Source organism: Ornithorhynchus anatinus, chromosome 1, assembly GCF_004115215.2.
Source record: "Ornithorhynchus anatinus isolate Pmale09 chromosome 1, mOrnAna1.pri.v4, whole genome shotgun sequence".
Classification (NCBI taxonomy): domain Eukaryota; kingdom Metazoa; phylum Chordata; class Mammalia; order Monotremata; family Ornithorhynchidae; genus Ornithorhynchus; species Ornithorhynchus anatinus.
The window spans coordinates 182,903,057-182,925,657 of NC_041728.1; the positions used below are offsets into that span (position 1 = coordinate 182,903,057).

Below are 22,601 nucleotides of genomic sequence, written 5' to 3' on the forward strand. Positions count from 1 at the left end.
TGGACATTGAAACAAATAAACAGGCATCAACTGCATCAATAGAAATAAATAGAATTAGAGATATAGACACATCAAAACAAGTAAACAGGCATTAATAAAAATAAATAGAATAAATGATATATATAAATATAGACAAGTGGTGTGGGGCGGGGAGGGGGATAGAGCAGAGGGAGGGAGTCGGGGCGACGGGGAGGGGGAGCGGAGGAAAAGGGGGGCTCAGTCTGGGATTCTAATCCCAGCTCCACCACTCCATTCAATCATTCATCCCATCGTATATTTTGAGCGCTTACTGTGTGCAGAGCGCTGCCCTAAGCGCTTGGAAAGTACAATTCAACAATAAAGAGAGACAATCCCTGTCCACCCCGGGCTTGCAGTGTGGCCTTGGGCAGGTCACTTGGCTTCTTGACTCTATTTATCGCCACTGTTCTCGTCTGTCCGTCTCCCCCGATTAGACCGTAAGCCCGTCAAACGGCAGGGACTGTCTCTATCTGTTGCTGACTTGTTCATCCCAAGCGCTTAGTACAGTGCTCTGCACATAGTAAGCGCTCAATAAATACTATTGAATGAATTCTCTGTGCCTCAAATACCTCATCTGTAAAATGGGGATTAAGACTGAGCCCCCCCATGGGTCAGGGACAATTCGATTTGCCTGGATCCACTCCAGCGTTTAGGATAATGCCTAGCACATGGAAAGTGCTTAGCAAGTACTATTATTATTATTATCATAATTTAGAACCAATAACTAGCATCCCTATCCTCAAGGGGCCTTACAATCTAACAGGGGATTGAGGGAGATACAAATTGCCCAAATCACAATAGGTAAAAGAACGGGAACAGAGAGGGAGGAAAAACCCGACAGGAGAGCGAATAAAGAGAGGTGATACATGGAAGTCACAGAAGAGAGTCATTCATTCAATCATATTTATTGAACGCTTACTATGTGCAGAGCTCTGTACTAAGCGCTTGTGATGTACAATTCGGCAACAGATAGAGACGATCCCTGCCCAACGACGGGCTCACAGTCTAAACATGTCTGCTGGGTTGGAAGAACCACTAAAGGTGTGTGTGTTTATGTGTGTTTTGTGTATGTGTGTGGTGTGCGGAAGACACACAGAGATACGGAGAGAGGCTGAGAGTCAGAGAGACAGGTGGGGAGAGTCAGAGACACAAACAGAAAGGAGAGAAAGAGAGGGAGAGAGGGAGAGAGGCAGAGAGAGAGGAAGACGAAGGAATGACAGATTAATCATTAGTATTTACTGAGCGCTTACTGTATTTACTAAGCGGTTGGGAGAGGACGGCAAAAAAGAGCTGAGGCCCGTCGTGACTTTACTGAAAGAATCCCTGGTGTCACTCTAGGGGAGTCTGGATTCCCCCTCAGACCCCCATTGGATTTCTAGGACTGGTTTGGGGCGACGTACACACTTCCAGCCCCCACCTGAGAGAGAGAGGGGAAAAGAGAGAGGAAACAGAGGAAAAGAGAGTGACAGGTGGAGAGACAGAGTGAGAGAGAAAAAGAGAAACAAAGGCAGAGAAGGAGAGAGAGAGTGGAAAGAGTGAGACAGAGCGTGAGAGAAAGAGAAAAGTGTGAAACGAGAGATGGGGAGAGACTGAGAGTGAGAAATAGAGAGACGGGGGGGGGGGGGAGAGAAAGAGGGTGAGAGAGAAAGAGAGTGGAAAGAAAGACAAAGAAAGAGGAAGAGAGAGTGACAGAGAGAAAGAGAGGGAAAAGAGAGAAAAAGAAAGACCAAGAAAGAGAGAGTGGAAAGAGGGAAAGACAGAGAGGAATAGAGTGAGAGAAAGAAAGAAACAGAGTGAAAAAAGGGAGAAGAGAGAAAAAAGGGAGAAGAGAGAAAAAAGAGAGAAGAGGGTGAGAGAGAGAAAGAGAGTGAGAGAGAGAGTGGAAAGAGAGAAAGACAGAGAGAGGAAGAGAGAGTGAGAGAAAGAGTGAAAAGAGAGACAGAAAGAGAGGGGAAGAAAGACAAAAGAGAGAAGGTGAGAGAAAGAGACCCAGAAAGAGAGTGGAAGGAGAGAAAGAAAAAGGAAGAGAGAGACAAAGAGAGAGAGAGTTGGAGAGTGAAAAGAGAGACAGAGAGAGAGAGGGGAAGAGAGAAAAAAGAGAGAAGAGGGTGAAAGAGACCCAGAGAGTGGAAGGAGAGAAAGAAAGAGAAAGGAAGAGAGAGAGAGACAAAGAGTGAGAGAGAGAGAGAGTGAGAAGGAAAGACAGTGGAGAGACAGAGAGGGGAAGAAAGAAAAAAGAGAGAAGAGGGTGAGAGGGAGAAAGAGACCCAGAAAGAGAGAGTGAAAAAGAGAGAAAGAAAGAGAAAGGAAGAGAGAGGGAGACACAGAGAGAAAGAGAGAGTGAGGAGAGTGAAAAGAGAGGCAGAGGGGGAAGAAAGAAAAAAGAGAGAAGAGGGTGAGAGAGAGAAGGAGACCCAGAAAGAGAGAGTGGAGAGAAAGACAGAGAGGAAGAGAGAATGAGAGAGAAAGAGAGACAAATCGAGGAAGAGAGACTGAGAAAGAGAGTGAAAAGAGAGACACAGAGAGAGAGAGGAGTAGAGAGAAAGAAGAGAGAGAAGAGAGTGAGAGAAAGAGACCCAGAAAGAGAGAGTGGAAAGAAAGACAAAGATCATTCAATAGTATTTATTGAGCGCTTACTATGTGCAGAGCACTGTACTAAGCGCTTGGAATGTACAATTTGGCAACAGATAGAGACCATCCCTGCCTAATGACAGGCTCACAGTCTAAACCAAGAGAGGAAGAGAGAGTGAGAGAGAGAGAAGGAGAGAAAGAGAGTGAGAAAGCGAGTGAAGAGAGGAAGAGAGAGAAAAAAAAGAGAAGAGGGCGAGAGAGAGACCGAGAAAGTGAGTGTGGAAAGAAAGACAAAGAGGGGAAGAGAGAATGAGAGAAAGAGAAACAGAGAGGAAGAGAAAGAGTGAAAAGAGAGACAGAGAAGGAGAGAAAGAGAGAAAGAAAGAGAGTTAGGGAGAATGAGTCTCCCCCCCCCCCCCCCGAGGATTATTGTCTAGTCTTGGGATGATTTGGAAAGAATTTATATGATTCGGATTTAAAAAAAAATGAGCAAACATATGTATTCATTCACAGCGAGAGATTTTTTTTTTTTTATGGAACATCTTAGATGTGAGAAAATGTTCATAGCTGAGATAAAAACCCTGGATTATAATAGAAATTCTGACACCATCTCAGCTAAAGTCTGTGATCCTATGAATATAAATTTCCTGTTAATCCTGGGCGTGCGTGTATATGTGTGTGTGTGTGTGTGTGTGTGTGTGTGTGTGTGTGTGTGCGGGCGTGCGTACAGATGAGGAATCTGGGCTGCCAAACCGGAGTGGGTGAGAAAATTACACCTGCAAATTGATGGGTCCCGTTACCCTAGGAGATGTTTGCTTTCACAATTGGTCGGTCAGTCTGAAAAGACAGAGCCCGACCTCGGATCGATGATATTTCCCCATACCCGATTGCGCTCACGTCTCCGAAAGTTGTGTTGGCGAAGGTGCTTTGGATCAATCAGACGTTCGGTCGTTTGTATTTTCCCGAAGCGCCCGTCTCCTACTGTCCTGAGACCCGGGGAGAGGAAAATGGAGTAGACCCGATTCCCTGCCCTCGAAGAGCTGTCGATCCAGCTGGGGAGACGTTTTAAACGAATGCAAGGTAGAGGGAAGGGGCGGTGAGCCCCATGTGGGACGGGGACTGTGTCCAACCCGATCTGCTCGTCTCCACAGCGCTTAGGACAGGGCCCGGCGCAAAGTATTCTCCCTCATTCCTTCAAGCGTATGTATTGAGCGCTTACTGTGGGCAGAGGACTGTACTGAGCGCTTGGAGAGTACGAATCGGCAACAGATAGAGATCATCCCGACCCAATAACGGGCTCGCGGTCTAGAAGGGGGGAGGCAGGCAACAAAACAAAACAAGTAGACGGGCATCAATAGCAATAAATAGAATTGTAGATCTATCCACATCATTAATAGGGAAGCAGCGTGGCTCAGTGGAAAGAGCCTGGGTTTCGGAGTCAGGGGTCCTGGGTTCGACTCCCGGCTCTGCCACTCGTCAGCTGTGAGACCGTGGGCGAGTCGCTTCACTTCTCTGGGCCTCAGTTCCCTCATCTGGAAAATGGGGATTAACTGTGAGCCTCACGGGGGACAACCTGATTACCCGTTGACCCTGTATCTCCCCCAGCGCTTAGAACAGTGATCTGCACATAGTAAGCGCTTAACGAATACCAACATCATCATTAATGAAATAAGTAGAATAATGAAGATGTACATATATAGACAACTGGTAATGGGGCGGGGAAGGGGGTAGAGCAGAGGGAGGGAGTCGGGACGATGGGGAGGGGAGGAGGAGCGGAGGAAAAGGGGGGGACTCAGTGTGGGAAGGCCTCCCGGAGGAGGTGAGCTCTCAGGAGGGCTTGGAAAGGGGGGAAGAGAGCTAGTTTGGCGGATGTGAGGAGGGAGGGCGTTCCAGGCCAGGTACCGCAATTAATATTATTATTATTATGTGGTTTTAATAAGGCTTTGGGAGTGAGGAGAGTCTCCATCTGTCTATATTAAGGGGGAGGACATTCCAGGCCAGAGGGCGAAGGTGGACGAGGGGTCAGTGGCGAGATAGACGAGGTGGAGGGGCAGGGAGAAGGTTGGCGTGAGAGGAGCGGAGCTTGCGGGCCGGGCGGAGGAGGAGAGCGTCCAGGGGAGGGAAGAGGGGGCGACCCCCCGGACGCCTTTAAAGCCGACGGTGATGGGTTTCCGTTGGATGCCGAGGTGGATGGGCAACCCCTGGAGAGTCTTGAGCGGTGGGGAGCCGTGGACTGAACGTTTTTGTAGAAAAATGATCGGGGGAGCAGAGCGAAGCACGAACTGGGGCAGAGAATGCCTCTGTTCGTTTTTGTGTCGTGCTCTCCTGAATGCTCAGGACAGTGCTTCGCACGCAGTAAGCGCTCAATAAATACCATCGACTGAATGAATGAATGAATGACTGGATGAGGAGAAACAGGAGGCGGGGAGGTCAGCGAGGAGGCTGCTAAAATAGTTAAGGCAGGGTAATAATAATAATAATAACGTTGGTATTTGTTAAGCGCTTACTATGTGCCGAGCACTGTTCTAAGCGCTGGGGTAGACATAGGGGAATCAGGTTGTCCCACGTGGGGCTCACAATCTTAATCCCCATTTTACAGATGAGGGAACTGAGGCACAGAGAAGTTAAGTGAATTGGATTCGTTCATTCGATCGTATTTATTAAGCGGTTACGATGGGCAGAGCACTGTACTAAGCGCTCAGGAAAGCACAAGAAAGCAATAAACAGTGACATCCCCTGCCCGTAACACGCTGGCGGTCTAGAAAGGGGGGAGACGGACTCTTTTTATTCGTTCATTCATTCATTCAATCGTTTTTATTTAAGCGCTTCCTGTGTGCGGAGCACTGTACTGAATGCTTGGGAGGGTCCAAAAGAACAATAAACAGGCACTTTCCCCGCCCACGATGAACTTACAGTCCATCTTATTTCCCCGGACAACCCCCCTCTCCCCACCGTTTGACTTTCCCTTCCCTTTCCCTCCCCGCCAGGACGAGGCGACCAGTCCCGGATTCACGACCCGGGAAAAGCGCATCCTGGAGGGGCTGCGGAGACTGCAGAGACCTCGGCCCCTTCCGCTGCCCCGTCCGCCCGGCCCCCCGCCGGATGGCGGGGTCTCCAATGAGGGCATCTACTCGCCGGGGCCTGGGGCGCCCGGCCACCGCCGGGCCACCGCCTTCCCCTGGGACCCCCACGGCCTCGACCCCTCGGAGTGGCCCGTACGGCTCCCCGGCGTCCTCGGTGGGGCACCCGAGGGGAGGGACGGTGCCCCTGAAAGGCCGGAGAGGATGGAGAGGCCGGAGAGGCCGGGCGTCCCCGCCGCGCCCTTCTGGCCGGCCGAGGGCACCGGGCCGGAAACGTTCAGCTTCCCGGGGCGGCGGGAGAGCACGCGGCGGGCACGTGGCGGGCGACGCCGCACGACGCCGGGCGACGCCGAGGGCGGCGGGGGCCTCCAACCGGGCGCAAACACGAAGGCGGCGGGGGGCGTCGTCTCCGGAAGGGCGGCCGAAGCCCCCCCGGCACCACCGTGGCCACGCGCTGCCGGCATCCCCCTCCTCACTCGGGGAGGCGCTGGGCCGAGGGCCGGGCCCGGCGGAGGCTCGGGGCCCCCCGGAGACGAGGCCCAGGTCAGAGGTCAGGGAGACCCCACCGCCTCCCCTCAAGACCCCCGGACCTCCGCACCGACCTCGGGACCGGAAGACGGGGGCCGGAAGGGAAGCACGACCACCATCCGGGCCCGGAGGAGCCCGTCCCCACAGGGGCAGGAAGCCGAGGAGCCGACTACGGGGGCGTCCTCGGGCTCGTCTCCAGACGCTGGGATCTCGGGGCGGTGGGGGACACCGGGGCCGGGACCGGAGGCCCCCCCCGAGGGTCCAAAACCCCCTCGTCCCGGGTTAGAGCCCCCCAGCCGGACCGCCAGGGCTCAGATCTCCAAGATCCAAGTCCCCGGGCCGTCCCTCCGACCGAGCCTGACGGGAGAGACCAGGCCCGGGGGGCTCGCTAAGGCCCGGTCCCCGTCGCCCCAAGCGGCCCCGCGGCCTACGCGGTCGGACCCGCCCGTGGACCCGGCCGGAGAAACCCTCGCCCGGGCCTTCCCGACAGCCCCAGTGGCCGACGTGCTTCCCCCGGGCCCGGGGGGCAAGACGGCTACGGAGCCCGGAGGTCTTCACCCTCCGCCCCCGAGCTGCCCCGGGCGAGTCCTCCCACCTCCCCAGGAAGCTCCCACACCGAGGGTGCCCCCCGGCCGTGATGTCCGGCCCCCTGACCCGGGACCCCCAGACTCCCCGGGAGTTTCGTCCGCCCGAGGCCCGGACGCAAAGGCCGGGCCCGGCCCCCTGCGTTCCAGTCGGCCGGTGCCCCCTTCACCGGGCAGCCCCTGGGATCACGGGCCCGGCCCTCAGGTCTCCCCGCGCCGGGCCCCGGGGCGACAGGGCCAGGGGAAATGCCCCCCGCCACTCCGGCCCGGGCCCGACAAGAGGGAGAAGGACACGGTCAACGCCGTGGCCCGCACCGAAGCCTCCGCCGGCCGGACCCCGCACCGTGAGGGGGCCGCCCGTCCCGCCCGCGGCCCCCCGCCCGGACCCGTGAGCCCGGACCCGGAGCCTCCCCTTCGCTCCCGTGGGACCGGGTGGGCGCAGAGGCCCCCGAGGCCCGCCCTGGGCACCCACGCGGCCAAGGCCCGCGGCCAAGGCCGCGCCGCCCGCCCGGACGACCGGACGGACCCCGCGGGCCCCGGCCGATCCCGCACCCAGATCATCACCAGCGCCGCCGACCGCTGGGACACCCTCCCCGGGCCCGGCCGTGACCCCGGGACCCCCAAACTCCCCACGGAAGGCCGGGACCCGTCGCCCCCCGACTGGGCCGTCCCGGGAAGGCCCAACAGCCCACGTGGGCGGCCTTCCCGGGAGCCTGGGCCTCGCCCAGGGTCCGGCCCCGAGGCCCCCCGCTCTCCCCCGGCAGGTCGGGGAGAAGCCGGGGGACGCCCCCGTCAACCGGACCCGCCCCCGCCGCACCGGGGCCCGGAGGGTCCACCGCCCCCAGGAGCGGGCCCTGCCCCGTCGATGGAAGAGCGGGTCATGCGGGGCATCAGGGAGAACCCGGACCCCCCGCCGCCGGGCCGGGCCGGGCCCAGGGCCGCCCCGTCCATCGCCGGCTGGTTCGGCTTCCGGAGGAGCAGGCTGCCGGGCCTCGGAGGCCGCGGGCCCCGGCCCGCCCGACGCGAGGAGGACGAGGCGGGCCTTCCCGGCCGGAGGCCGAAACCGGAGCGGAGCGGAGCCGGGAAGGGCCCGGAGCGGGAGGACGAGGCCGGACGGGACGAGGAGGTCCGGGACCACGGGGGAGGGGACTTGGGGGCCACAAAATGGCTAGTAACGGCTCCCGCCCCTCCCGGGCCCGGGACGGGCCTGCCAGCCAGACCCCCTTCTACGACCAAAGACGCCTTCCTCAAGGAACTTCTCAACAGGTAACACCCTCATTCATAATAATAATAATGATGATAATGTTGGTATTTGTTAAGCGCTCACTATGTGCACAGCACTGTTCTAAGCCCTGAGGTAGATACAGGGTCATCGGGTTGTCCCAGGTGGGGCTCACAGTCTTAATCGTGGCTCAGTGGAAAGAGCCCGGGCTTCGGAATCGGAGGTCATGGGTTCGACTCCCGGCTCCGCCACTTGGCTGTGTGACTGTGGGCGAGTCACTTCACTTCTCGGTGCCTCAGTGACCTCATCTGTCAAATGGGGATTAAGACCGTGAGCCCCACGTGGGACGACCCGATTCCCCCGTGTCTACCCCGGCGCTTAGAACGGTGCTCGGCACATAGTAAGCGCTCGACGAATACCGGCATTATTATTATTAATCCCCATTTTCCAGTTGAGGGAACTGAGGCCCAGAGAAGTGAAGTGACTTGCCCACAGTCCCACAGCGGACAAGTGGCGGAGCTGGGATTAGAACCCATGACCTCTGCCTCCCAAGCCCGGGCTCTTGCCACTGAGCCACGCTGCTTCTCTAGTGCGTGCAGAGCACTGTACTAAACGGTTGGGAAAGTAGAATACAGCAATTTCATTCATTCTACAGTATTTATTGAGCGCTTACTCTGTGCAGGGCACTGTACTAAGCACTTGGAATGGACAAATGGGTAACAGAGACGGTCCCTGCCCTTTGTGACACGATGAGGTGACCGTCTAGAGGGGGAGGTCCGGACGTGGCCGAGGCGGGATCAGAACCCGTGACCTCTGACTCCCAGGCCCGGGGTCTAAAGAGCACTGGGCCGAGCGCTTCCTGGGCTCCGACTGCAAACCAAATTGGGTCTCCTGGCTACACGGGGCGGTTTTCCAAAGCCCGATCCTCGATTTTCCACCCCGGGGCGGGGTTGGGATGGCGGGAAGGAGCCGGTGAACGATAAGGCGGAGATTCGGAGCCCACGCTCTTCTGTTGGACAAACCAATGGTCTTTGAAATTAAAGAATGGTAAGCTTTATCCTAGTCGATGGAAACGCAACCTATACGGGGAAAGCATGAATGGAATCATGTGGCGTGAAATAGAAGAAAATGGCGTGGGTTTTTTGCTGGCCTTTTTTGTAATCTGGGGGACACCGCGCTCGTGTGAAAGTCACCAGTAAATGGAGACTTGGTCCCTCTCCAGAGATAAGCATCTTGGCCCGGTGGAAAAATAAAAATATGGTATTTGTTAGAGTGCTTACTTGGGGCCAGGCTGGGGTAGATCAAGGTTAAGAATAATAATGGTATTATTTGTTAAGCACTTTCTATGTGACAAGCACTGTTCTAATAATAATGATAATGTTGGCATTTGTTCAGCACTTTCTATGTGCCAAGCACCATTCCAATAATAATAATGATGATGTTGGTATTTGGTAAGCGCTTACTATGTGCAGAGCACTGTTCTAAGCGCTGGGGTGGATACAGGGTCATCAGGTGGTCCCACGTGAGGCTCACAGTCTTCATCCCCATTTTACAGACGAGGTAACTGAGGCCCGGAAAAGTGAAGTGACTCGCCCACAGTCCCAGAGCTGACAAGTGGCAGAGCCGGGCATTCGAACCCATGACCTCTGACTCCCGGGCCTGGGCTCTTTAATAATAATGTTGGTATTTGTTAAGCACTTACTACGTGCAGAGCACTGTCCCGAGCGCTGGGGGGGGGGGGGAAACAGGGTCATCGGGTCGTCCCACGTGAGGCTCACAGTCTTACTCCCCGTTTTCCAGATGAGGTCACTGAGGCACCGAGAAGTGAAATGACTCGCCCACCGTCCCACAGCTGACAAGTGGCAGAGCCGGGATTCGAACCCACGACCTCTGACTCCCAAGCCCGGGCTCTTTCCACTGAACTGCGGTGCTTCTCGATAAATACGTTCAGTAAATACGATCGAATGAGTGGAATTGCAGGCAGAGCTGTGGGGCTGGGGGAATATAAAAATAAATGGGTGGAGGATGATGCAAATTGTCACATAACCATAACTGCCAGGGGCAGATTTGATCAAAGCCCGTTAGAAATATTTATCATGTAAAAGCCTGAGAGAGGAGAAGCAGCGCGGCTCAGTGCAGCGTGGCTCAGTGGAAAGAGCACGGGCTTTGGAGTCAGAGGTCATGGGTTCGAATGCCGCACTTAGCAGCTGTGGGACTGTGGGCGAGTCACTTCGCTTCTCGGTGCCTCAGTTCCCTCATCTGTAAAATGGGGATGAAGACCGGGAGCCCCACGGGGGACGACCCGATTCCCCTGCGTCTCCCCCGGCGCTTAGAACGGTGCTCGGCACGTAGTAAAGCGCTCAACAAGTACCGACACTATTATCAGTGGCAACCACCCGGGGCTTGAGAGTCCGAGGTGGTGGGTTCTGATCCCGCTTCCGCCGCTTGTCGGCTGGGTGACTTTGGGCGAGTCACTTCACTTCTCTGTGCCTCAGTGACCTCCTCTGTCAAAGGGGGATGGAGACTGGGAGCCCCACGGGGGACCACCTCATCACCCTGTATCCCCCTCCAGCAGCACTTAGAACAGTGTGTGGCACATAGTAGGCGCTTAACAGATAGCACCATTATACTTTCCCAACCGCTCAGTACAGTGCTCTGCGCACACTAAGCGCTTAATAAATACGACTGATGAACCGTGGGCAGGAATGTGCCTGTTCTATTGTTCTATAGTCCTCTCCCGAGCGCTTAGTACAGCGCTCTGCACACAGTAAGCGCTTAATAAATATGACTGAATGAATGAATGAACTGTGGGCGGGAAGGTGCCGGTTCTATTGTTCTATAGTCCTCCCCTGAGCGCTTAGCACAGCGCTCTGCGCACCCGCAAGCGCTCTAGAGATATGATTGAATGAATGAAAAGGAGAGAAGCAGCGGGGCTCAGTGGCAAGAGGCCGGGCTTGGGAGTCAGAGGTCGTGGGTTCGACTCCCGGCCCCGCCGCTTGTCGGCTGTGTGACCTTGGGCAAGCCGCTTCACTTCTCTGGGCCTCGGTGACCTCATCTGGAAAATGGGGATGAATAATAATAATAATAATAATGTTGGTATCCGTTAAGCGCTTACTATGTGCAGAGCACTGTGGGCAGCGCTGGGGGAGATACAGGGTCATCAGGTCGTCCCACGTGAGGCGCACCGTCTTCATCCCCATTTTCCAGATGAGGGAACTGAGGCCCGGGGAAGTGAAGTGACTCGCCCACAGTCACCCAGCTGACAAGTGGCGGAGCCGGGATTCGAACCCAGGACCTCTGACTCCCAAGCCCGGGCTCTTGCCACTGAGCCCCGCTGCTTCTCTGGGAGCAAGACTGGGATGACTGGGATGGATGAAGACTGGGAGCCCCACGGGGGACCTGATGACCTTGTCTCCACCCCAGCCTTTAGAGCAGTGCTCGGCACCTAGTAAGCGCTTAATGAATAACGTGGCTCCGTGGAAAGAGCCCGGGCTGGGGAGTCAGAGGCCGTGGGTTCGAATCCCGGCTCCGCCACTCCGTCAGCTGTGGGACCGTGGGCGAGTCACTTCCCTTCTCGGTGCCTCAGTGACCTCATCTGTAAAATGGGGATTAAGACGGTGCGCCCCACGTGGGGCGACCTGATTCCCCCGTGTCTACCCCAGCGCTTAGAACAGTGCTCGGCACATAGGAAGCGCTTAACAAATACCACCATTATTATTATTATTATTATTATAAATACCATCATTACCATTATCCTTATTAAAGGGATGGAAGAATAACCGTGTCATTAATCAGGGGAACCGCTTTCTCCCGGCAGAGTGGATAGGAAAGCCGGCCTGCGGACGGAGAGCGGATCGAGAGATGTTTCCTTCGGGGGGTCCTCGGGGCCCGGACCCCAACCCTTCCCCAGGCCCAGCCGATGTCTCGGACCTTCGGGGAGCCCCGGGGAAGACGGCAACGAGAAGTCCGGACTGGAAATGCCGTTGGAGGCCCGGGTGAGTCTGATCGCCCCCTCAGAACCTGCTTCCTTCATTCACTCACCTTTACTGAGCTCTTCCTGTGCGCGGAGCACTGTACTGAGCGCTTTGGAGAGGACGATACCGCAGTAAGCAGACACGTTCGCCGCCCGCGACGTCGACCCCTGGCCTGGAACCCGTCCCGTCCTCAAGTGATGATGATGACGATGGTATTGGGAAGCAGCGCGGCTCAGTGGCAAAGAGCGCGGGCTTGGGAGTCAGAGGTCACCGGTTCGACTCCCGGCTCCGCCACTCGTCAGCTGCGTGACCGTGGGCGAGTCGCTTCGCTTCCCCGGGCCTCAGTGACCTCATCTGGAAAGTGGGGATTAACTGTGAGCCTCACGTGGGACGACCTGTTGACCCGGCATCTCCCCCCCAGCGCTTAGAACAGTGCTCTGCGCGTAGTAAGCGCTTAACAAATACCAACATTATTATTATATCATTTGTAAAGCGCTCGCTCTGTGCTAAGCGCTGTTCTGAGCGCTGGGGGAGATACGGGGTCATCAGGTTGTCCCCCGTGGGGCTCACGATCTCCATCCCCCTTATCCAGATGAGGTCACCGAGGGCCAGAGAAGTGAAGCGACCTGCCCACGGTCGCACAGCGGGCGAGTGGCGGAGCCGGGATTAGAACCCACGACCTCTGACTCCCAAACCGGGGCTCTTTCCACTGCGCTGCTTCTCGAATCCGGCGGACAATTAAGCCCTGCTGAAGGCCCACCTCCTCCAAGAGGCCTTCCCAGACTAATCCCTACTTTTCCTCATCTCCCGCTCCCTTCTGCGTCGTCCCGACTCGCTCCCTTTGCCCTTCCCCCCTCGCGGCCCCACACCGTCCACCTCTGACATCATTAAATTGATTTGTCCCGATGTCTGCCTCCCCACTCTTGCGACTGTCACTCTTTGGAGAACGGCGCTCGGCACATAGTAAGCGCCTCACAGATACCGACATTTCTATTCCGATCATTATTACCGGATGCGATAGCGGCGCGCTGGGCGCTCGGCGCTTAGACCGGTGCCCGGCACCTAGTCGGCGCGCCGTCATTATTACTGGGAAAGTAGAGGACGAAGAATAATCATAATAACAGTGTATTTGTTATGCGCTTAGTTAGGTGCAAGGGACTGTACTGAACACTGGAAAGAAGCCTCCCCTGAGTGGGAATCGAATCCGGCCAATTCCTTACTTCCAGACCATCAAGGAAGGAAAGGATCAGGAAACAGGGAGCGTGGCTCAGTGGAAAGGGCCCGGGCTTGGGAGTCAGGGTCACGGGTTCGAATCCCGGCTCTGCCACTCGGCAGCTGTGGGACTGTGGGCAGGTCACTTCACTTCTCCGGGCCTCGGTGACCTCATCTGGAAAATGGGGATTAACCGCGAGCCTCACGTGGGACGACCCGATGACCCCGTATCTCCCCCAGCGCTTAGAACGGTGCTCTGCACGTAGTAAGCGCTTAACAGATTACCAACATTATTATTATTATTATTATTATATGCTGAGGGGGGGGAAGACAAACAGAAAATATTTCCAAACAGAAGAGGCAACGTGAGCAACTGACTCTTCTGTTAATTGATATTTAGCGAACATTCGCAGAGTAATTAGGAGAAGCAGCGTGGCCTAATGGCTAGAGTCCAGACCCGGTTGTCAGAGGACCCGAGTTCCGCTAGAGAAGCAAGGTGGCTCAGTGGAAAGAGCCCGGGCTTGGGAGTCAGGGGTCATGGGTTCGACTCCGGATCCGCCACTTGTCAGCTGGGTGACTGTGGGCGAGTCACTTCGCTTCTCTGGGCCTCAGTTGCCTCATCTGGAAAATGGAGATGAAGACTGGGAGCCCCGCGTGGGACAACCCGGTGACCCCGTATCTACCCCAGCGCTTAAAAAAGTGAACGCTTAAAAAATACCATCATTATTATTATTTTGTCCACAGCCGTAAGTTATTTATAGTAATTCCCGTTAGTTAAAACGAGACCCGTGGGGTTTTTTTGAGAGAAACGGTATCAACTGCTCAATTGAAGTAAAAATCATGAAGTGACTTGGCCGAGGTCACACAGCTGACAAGTGGCGGAGCCGGGATTAGAACCCAGGACCTTCTGTCTCCCAAACCCAGGCTCTTGCCACCGAGCCGTGCTGCTTCTCGTAAGTGCTGTGGGGTTGAGAGAGGGGTGGAATCAAGTGAACACCTAATCCCGGCTCCGCCACCCGTCTGCCGCGCGACCTGGGGCGAGCCGTTTCGCTTCTCTGGGCCTCAGTTCCCTCTTCTGTAAAATGGGGATGAAGACCGTGAGCCCCGGGGGGGGGGGGACAACCTGATGACCTTGTATCCACCCCGGCGCTTAGAACAGTGCGTGGCACGGAGTAGGCGCCTCACAAATGCACACGTGCCATCCTGACTATTAATTTCCAGTGTCCCGAGGGGGCAGACGGAAGTGTATAGAAGATGCAGAAGGGAGCGGGAGAAGAGGAGAGGAGGGCGCGGTCGGGGAAGGCCTCTGGGAGGAGGTGGGCCTTCGATTAGGCTTTGAAGGCCGGGAAGAGTCATCGTCTGTGGGATCTGAGGAGGGAGGGCGTCCAGGACGGAGGCGGGACGGGGGTCGGCAGTGAGATAGACGAGGTGGCGGGGCAGGGAGGAGGTCGGCGCGAGAGGAGCGGAGCGTGCGGCCCAGGGTGGAGGAGGAGGAGGAGGAGAGCGGCCGAGGGAGGGAGGGAGGACGGGGCGACTCGACGGACGCCTTGAAAGCCGACGGACGAACGCTCGGGTCGAAAAACGACGCGGGCGGCAGAGCGAGGCGTGGGCCGGAGTGGGGACAGGCGGGAGGCGGAGAGGTCAGTGAGCGGAGAGTGCAGTGCTAAGCCGAGAGCCTAAGAATGAGGCTCGCAGCTTCGATTTACAAAAACAACGGGACGGTCCACGTTTCCTCGCCACTGTTATCTCTCTCGAAGTTTCCACACGTCAAACCGGCGCCCAGGCGACGGTCGCACGGCGGAGCGAAAGGGAACGGTAAACCCACGGGGAAGCGGCGTGGCCTAGTGGCTAGAGCCCGGGCCCGGGAGTCGGAGGACCCGGGTTCTAATCCCGGCTCCCGGAGTGGGGAGAGCCGGGAAGCGGAGAGGGCGGCGAGGAGGCGGATGCAGGAGTCGAGGCGGGCTACGGAGATCAAAACGCAACGTGTGGATACACGTCCAAGGAAGCAGCGCGGCCTACTGGGTAGGACCCCGGCCTGGGAGTCAGAAGGACCCGGGTTCTAATCCCGGCTCCTCCGATCGCTTGCCGTGGACAGATCACTTCACTGTCTCCGGGCCTCAGTTTCCTCAACTCTGAAGTGGTGATTCAATCTCTTTTCGGAGGACCTGGGTTCTAATCCCGGCTCCTCCGATCGCTTGCCGTGGACAGATCACTTCACTGTCTCCGGGCCTCAGTTTCCTCACTTCTAAAGTGGTGATTCGATCTTTTTTGGATGCTGTCGATGCCTGTCTCTACTTGTTTTCTTTTGCTATCCTTCTCCCCGCTTCTAAGAATAATAATGTTGGTATTTGTTAAGCGCTTACTCTGTGCAGAGCACTGTTCTAAGCGCTGGGGGAGATCCAGGGTCATCAGGTGGTCCCACGTGGGGCTCGCAGTCTTCATCCCCGTTTTCCAGATGAGGGAACTGAGGCCCAGAGAAGTGAAGTGGCTTGCCCACAGTCACACAGCTGATAAGGGGCAGAGCCGGGATTCGAATCCATGACCACCCCATGAGGGATTCTAAACTGTGAGCCCGGTGTTGGGCAGAGATTGTCTCTATCTGTTCCAAATCGGACTTTCCAAGCGCTTAGTACAGTGGTCTGCACACAGCAAGCACTCGTCAAGCGCTTAGTACAGTACTCTGCCCATGGTAAGCGCTCAATAAATACAATTGAATAAATACCTTTGAATGAACGAATCTTACACCCTCCTACTTAAACTGCCAGTCCCATGCGGGACAGGGACTGTGGCCAACCTGATTAACTCGTATCTACCCCAGAGCTTAGAACAGTGCTTGGCACATAGTAGGTGCTTAACAAATCTAACAGTAATAATAATAATAATAATGATAAATGTTCAATAAATAAAATTGACTGATAATGAGGTAGGACAGCATGAGGGTGTGGGTAGAGCCCGGGCCTGGGAATCAGAAGGACCCGGGTTCTAATCTCAGCTCCGCCACTTGTCTGCCGTGTGACCTTGGCCAAGTCACTTCACTTCTCCGGGCCTCGGTTCCCTCGTCTATAAAATGGGGATGGAGACTGGGAGCCCCGTGTGGGCCAGGGACTGTGTCCAGCGTGATCATCTTGTATCTACCCCAGAACTCAGAACAGCGACCGAAACAGAGCGGCGCGGCTCAGTGGAAAGAGCTCGGGGTTGGGAGTCAGAGGGCACGGGTTCGAATCCCGGCCCTGCCACTCGTCAGCTGGGTGACCTTGGCCGAGTCACTTCACTTCTCCGGGCCTCAGTTCCCTCATCTGTCAAATGGGGATGAAGACCGGGGGCCTCCCGTGGGACGACCCGACGACCCTGTATCTCCCCCGGCGCTGACAACGGTGCTCTGCACATAGTAAGCGCTTAACAAACACCAATATTATTATCAGCCGCGTAGAAGCCTTTGGAGGGAGAGGAAGGGGCGGATTTCAGCGATGCTGTGAAGGTGGAACCGCCAGGAATCTGGTGACAGATTGAATATGTGGGTTGAGTGAGAGAGAGGAGTCGAGGATAAGAGACAGGGAGGAAGCTGGTGTTGTCTACAGTGATGGGAAAGTCTAGGGGAGGGCGGGGCTGTCTCCCAAACGCTCAGTACGGTGCATTGCACCCAGTAGACTGTTAGCTTAAAAATAATAGTAATAATAATTCTGGTGCCTCTTAAGCAAGCAGCGCGGCTCAGTGGAAAGAGCCTGGGCTTCGGAGTCAGGGGTCACGGGTTCGACTCCCGGCTCGGCCGCTTGGCAGCTGTGTGACTGTGGGCGACTCACTTCACTTCTCTGGGCCTCAGTTCCCTCATCTGTCAAATGGGGATGAAGACCGTGAGCCTCCCGTGGGACGACCCGATTCCCCTGTGCCTACCCCAGCGCTTAGAACGGTGCTCGGCACGTAGTAAGCGCTTAACAAATACCAACATTATTATTATTATTATTACTTCACTTCTCTGGGCCTCAGTTCCCTCATCTGTCAAATGGGGATGAAGACCGGGAGCCTCCCGTGGGACGACCCGATGACCCTGGATCTCCCCCGGCGCTTAGAACGGTGCCCGGCACATAGTAAGCGCTTAACAGATACCAACATTATTATTATGTGTCAGGCACTGGACTAAGCGTTGGGGTGGAGACAAGCAAAGTCGGGTTGGACCCGATCCCCGTCCCCCATGGGGCTCACGGTCGGTCTCCATCCCCATTTTCCAGATGAGGGAACTGAGGCCCCCGAGAAGTGAAGTGACTCACCCGAGGCCACACAGCAGACAAGTGGAGAAGCAGCGGGACATAGTGGCAAGATCCCGGGCCCGGGAGTCAGAGGTCGTGGATTCGAATCCCGGCTCCGCCGGCTGTCAGCTGTGTGACTGTGGGCAAGTCACTTCACTTCTCTATGCCTCAGTGACCTCGGCTGTAAAATGGGGAGGAAGACTGGGAGCCCTACGTGGGACAACCTGATCACCTCGTATCCCCCTCAGTGCTTAGAACAGAGTTTTGCACATAGTAAGCGCTTAACAAATGCCATCATCATTATTATTATTATTAGAGATCTGTAATTGATTGATTGATTAATGACTGATTTCTATTAATGTCTGTCTCCCCCTCTAGCCTGTGAGGTCTCTGTGGGCCGGAAAGAGTCTGTTTGTTTGTTGTTTTATCGTCCTCTCCCCAGTGCCCAGGACAGCGCTTTGCACACAGTGAGCGCTCAAAAACCACGATGCACCGATTGATTAATTGATTCCCTGCCCGCCGTGAGCAGACTAATCATTCATTCATTCAGGCGTACTTATTGAGCGCTTACCGTGTGCAGAGCACTGTCCAGGGCTTAGAACAGTGCTTTGCACATAGTAAGCGCTTAAATGCCATCATAATTATCATTAGTAGTAGTACTGAGTGCTTGGAAAGTAAAATTGGGCACCAGATAGAGACGATCCCTACCCAACAACGGGCTCCCGGTCTAGAGAAGCAGCGTGGCTCCGTGGAAAGAGCCCGGGCTTGGGAGTCAGAGGTCATGGGTTCGAATCCCGGCCCTGCCACTCGGCAGCTGTGTGACCTTGGGCAAGTCACTTCACTTCTCTGGGCCTCAGTTCCCTCATCTGGAAAATGGAGGTGAAGACCGGGAGCCTCACGTGGGACGACCTGATGACCCCGTCTCTCCCCCAGCGCTTAGAACGGTGCTCTGCACAGAGTAAGCGCTTCACAGATACCGACATTATTAGAAGGGGGAAGATCATAATGATAATAATCAGGATAACAGTAACATTAATGACGTTCAGGAGATCGGTTAAGCGCTTCATACGTTCCAGGCCCCGTAGTAAGCCACGGGGCGGCTTTAAACGAGAAGCGGCGTGGCTCAGTGGACGGAGCCCGGGTTTGGGAGTCAGAGGTCATGGGTTCGAATCCCAGCTCCGCCCCTTGTCAGCTGGGTGACCGTGGGCGAGTCACTTCGCTTCTCTGGGCCTCAGTTCCCTCGTCTGGAAAATGGGGATGAAGACCGGGAGCCTCACGGGGGACGACCCGACGACCCCGGATCTCCCCCAGCGCTTAGAACGGTGCTCTGCACGTAGTAAGCGCTTAACAGATACCGACGTTATTATTATCATTATTTAAACTCCCCATTTTAAAAGAGTTAAAAGTCTAAGCGAGTGCACCGGACGATACATATGCCATCTCTCCGGGAGATCCAAGGTCACCGAGGGAGACCCGGGCCTCTCCCCCCTCATCCTCCCCTCGGTTTCCACAGCATCAATCCTCCTTTGCAACCGCGGACGTCCCCCGCGTTATAAAACCTCAAATTAGAGGTCTATCTCCAGTCGCCCGCGCCCTATCGCCGGCGGGAAGAGCCAGAGGGATCGAGGGTCCGGAAATATGCAGGAAATTCAATCCGGCTGATCGGGAACCGTGATAGAGGAGCGGACGTCTTATCGGAACCACTCAATTTAACTCGGCCCCATTTAATACCGTCCCGACAGCTTAGAGGATATCTTCGCCGTACAGAAGTTTCCGCAGAACAGAGACGAGCATCAAGAACAACAACAACGAAAAGAAAAATACGCCTCCTACACTTGGCTGATTCCTTTCTTTAAAGATGTCTCACTCTTTAGGGAAGCAGCGAGGCCCAGCGGGTAGAGCCCGGGCCTGGGAGCCAGGAGGATCTGGGTTCCGATCCCGGCTCCGCCAGTTGTCCGCTGGGCGACCTTGGCTAAGTCACTGCTCCGGGCCTCAGTGCCCTCGGCGGTTAAATGGGGATTAAGATTCCGAGCCCCACGTGGGACAGGGACTGGGTCCAACCCGATTTGCTGGTATCCGCCCCAGTGCTTAGTGATAATAATAACGTTGGTATCATCTGTTAAGCGCTTACTATGTGCCGAGCGCCGTTCTAAGCGCTGGGGGAGATACGGGGTCATCGGGTTGGCCCGCGGGAGGCTCGTGGTTACTCCCCGTTTTCCAGATGCGGAAACTGAGGCCCAGAGAAGTGAAGTGACTTGCCCACAATCACAAAGCTGACGAGCGTCAGAGCCGACATTCGAACCCACGGCCTCTGACTCCCAATAATAATAATAATGATGCTGGTATTTGTTAAGCGCTTCCTATGTGCCGAGCACTGTTCTGAGCGCTGGGGTAGACACGGGGGGATCAGGGTCGTCCCACGTGGGGCTCACGGTCTTAATCCCCATTTTACGGATGAGGAAACCGAGGCACAGAGAAGTGAAGTGACTTGCCCACAGTCCCACAGCTGACGAGTGGCCAATCTGGGATTCGAACCCATGACCTCTGACTCCCAAGCCCGTGCTCTCTCCACTGAGCCACGCTGCTTCTCTACAGGCTTAGAGAATGTAGTACAGTTCCTGGCACGTAGTAAGCGCTTAACAAATAGCACAGTTATTAGGATTGTGTGGGTCAGGGATTGTGTCCAACCTGATTAGCGTGTAGCTACTCTTTCTTTTTATTGGTGTTTGTTAAGCGCTTACTACGTGCCAGGCACTGTTCTAAGCGCTGGAATCGATACAGGTTAATGAAGGTATAAAATATGAGTTACTCCAGCTTTTAACTATGGTGCCTGGCACTTAGAAAGCACTTAATAATAATAATGTTGGTATCTGTTAAGCGCTTCCTCTGTGCAGAGCACCGTTCTAAGCGCTGGGGGAGACACGGGGTCATCGGGTCGTCCCACGTGAGGCTCGCGGTTAATCCCCATTTTCCAGATGAGGGAACTGAGACCCGGAGAAGTGAAGCGACTCGCCCACGGTCACCCGGCTGCCGAGTGGCAGAGCCGGGATTCGAACCCGTGACCCCTGACTCCCAAGCCCGGGCTCTTTCCACTGAGCCACGATGCTATCTGTTAAGCGCTTACTATGTGCTGAGCCCAGTTCTAAGCGCCAGGGTAGATACGCAGCGATCAGATATTGTTCACGGCCCTCATGCCCGTTTTCCTGATGAGGGAACTGAGGCACAGCGAAGCGACTTGTCCAAGGCCACACGGCAGCTCGGTGGCGGAGCCGGGATTAGAACCCAACTCCTCTGGCCGCTGAGCCACGCTGCGTTTCAGAGACGCCGTTAAAATCGACCAACAATCTCTCGGCGAATGAGGAGATCGCTTGCCTAGCTTCTCGTCCCTCCGCCGGTGGATCGGATGGAAGGTATCGGGAGGCCCCTTCCGCTCCCTCCGAATATCTTGGCCCAGCGGGACAAAGATTGTCCCAGGGACCCATCAATAACGGGGATAGGCTAATCGGTCCCACTAGCCGCGCCGCGGGAAAATCGATAGTATTTATTGAGCGCTTCCTATGTGCAGAGCGCCGGACTAAGCGCTTGGAATGGACCGTGCGGTACCAGATAGAGACCGTCCCTGCCCACTGACGGGCTCGCCGTCTAATCGGGGGAGACGGACGGACGGAAACGAGACGACTTCATCGTGAGGGATAGGATGAAGTGAAGTGATTTGCCCACAGTCGCACGGCTGTTCTGCCACTCGTCTGCCGTGTGACCTTGGGGAAGTCACTTAACCTCTCTGTGTTGGTATTTGTTAAGCGCTTACTATGTGCCGAGCACCGTTCTAAGCGCTGGGGTAATAATAATAATAATAATAATAATAATGTTGGCATTTGTTAAGCGCTCACTGTGTGCCGAGCACCGTTCTAAGCGCTGGGGGGAGACGCGGGGGAATCGGGTCGTCCCCCGTGGGGCTCACGGTCTCAATCCCCATTTTCCAGATGAGGGAACTGAGGCCCAGAGAAGTGAAGCGACTCGCCCACAGTCACACAGCCGACGAGTGGCAGAGCTGGGATTCGAACTCATGACCTCTGACTCCAAAGCCCGGGCTCTTTCCACTGAGCCACAGCGACCTCATCTGTAAAATGGGGATGAAGACTGGGAGCCCCACGGGGGACCACCCGAGATTACCTGATTACCGTGTATCTCCCCCAGCGCGCTATGTGTACTATGTGCCAAGCACTGTTCTAAACGCTGGCATAATGGTATTTGTTAAGCACTTACTATGTGCCAGGCACTGTAATAATAATAATAATAATGATGATGATTACGGTATTTATTAAGCACTTACTATGCCAAGCACTGTAAATATAATATAATATAATAATCATTATGGCATTTACGAAGCTCTTCCTGTGTGCCAAACACTGTTCTAAGCGCTGGAATAATGGCATCTGTTAAGCACTTTCTATGTGCCAGGCACCGTACACAGAATGATTAATAATAATAATAATAATGTTGGTATCCGTTAAGCGCTTACTACGTGCCGAGCACCGTTCTAAGCGCTGGGGGAGATACAGGGGAATCGGGTCGTCCCACGGGAGGCTCCCGGTTCATCCCCATTTTCCAGATGAGGTCACCGAGGCCCAGAGAAGTGAAGCGACTCGCCCACAGTCCCACGGCCGACGAGTGGCAGAGCCGGGAGTCGAACCCGTGACCTCTGACTCCGAAGCCCGGGCTCTTTCCGCTGAGCCACGCTTGTTGGCATTTCTTAAACTCACTGTCAAAATTACAGGAAAGCCGAAGTTACCTGGTGGTTTGAGGGAGAAATGTGAGCAGCGCGGCTCAGCGGCAAGAACCCGGGCTTTGGGCGTCAGAGGTCACGGCTTCGAATCCCGGCTCCGCCACTTATCAGCCGGGTGACTGTGGGCGAGTCACTTCGCTTCTCTGGGCCTCAGCGACCTCATCTGGAAAATGGGGATTAAAACCGTGAGCCCCACGGGGGGGCGACCTGATCGCCACGTATCCCCCCCAGCGCTTAGAACAGGCACGTAGTAAGCGCTTAACAAATACCACCACTGATTTATTCCTCTTAAGCACTTTTACTATGTGCCAGGCACTCTTCTAAGCGCTGGAATGACGGCATCGTTATTCCAGCAGTCGGGATTAGAACCCGGGTTCTCGGA

General features: G+C 55.5%; 1 protein-coding gene across 1 annotated transcript in view; it reads left to right on the plus strand.

Moving 5' to 3' along the window:
• LOC114811218 (collagen alpha-1(I) chain) overlaps positions 1-22,601 on the plus strand; it is a 194,577-nt gene that overhangs the window by 154,436 nt on the left and 17,540 nt on the right. Inside the window, exons 8-9 of the mRNA XM_029063231.2 lie at positions 5,577-8,047; positions 11,821-11,998. Of these exons, the coding sequence (XP_028919064.2) occupies positions 5,577-8,047; positions 11,821-11,998 (2,649 nt within the window). The remainder of the gene's footprint in view (positions 1-5,576; positions 8,048-11,820; positions 11,999-22,601) is intronic.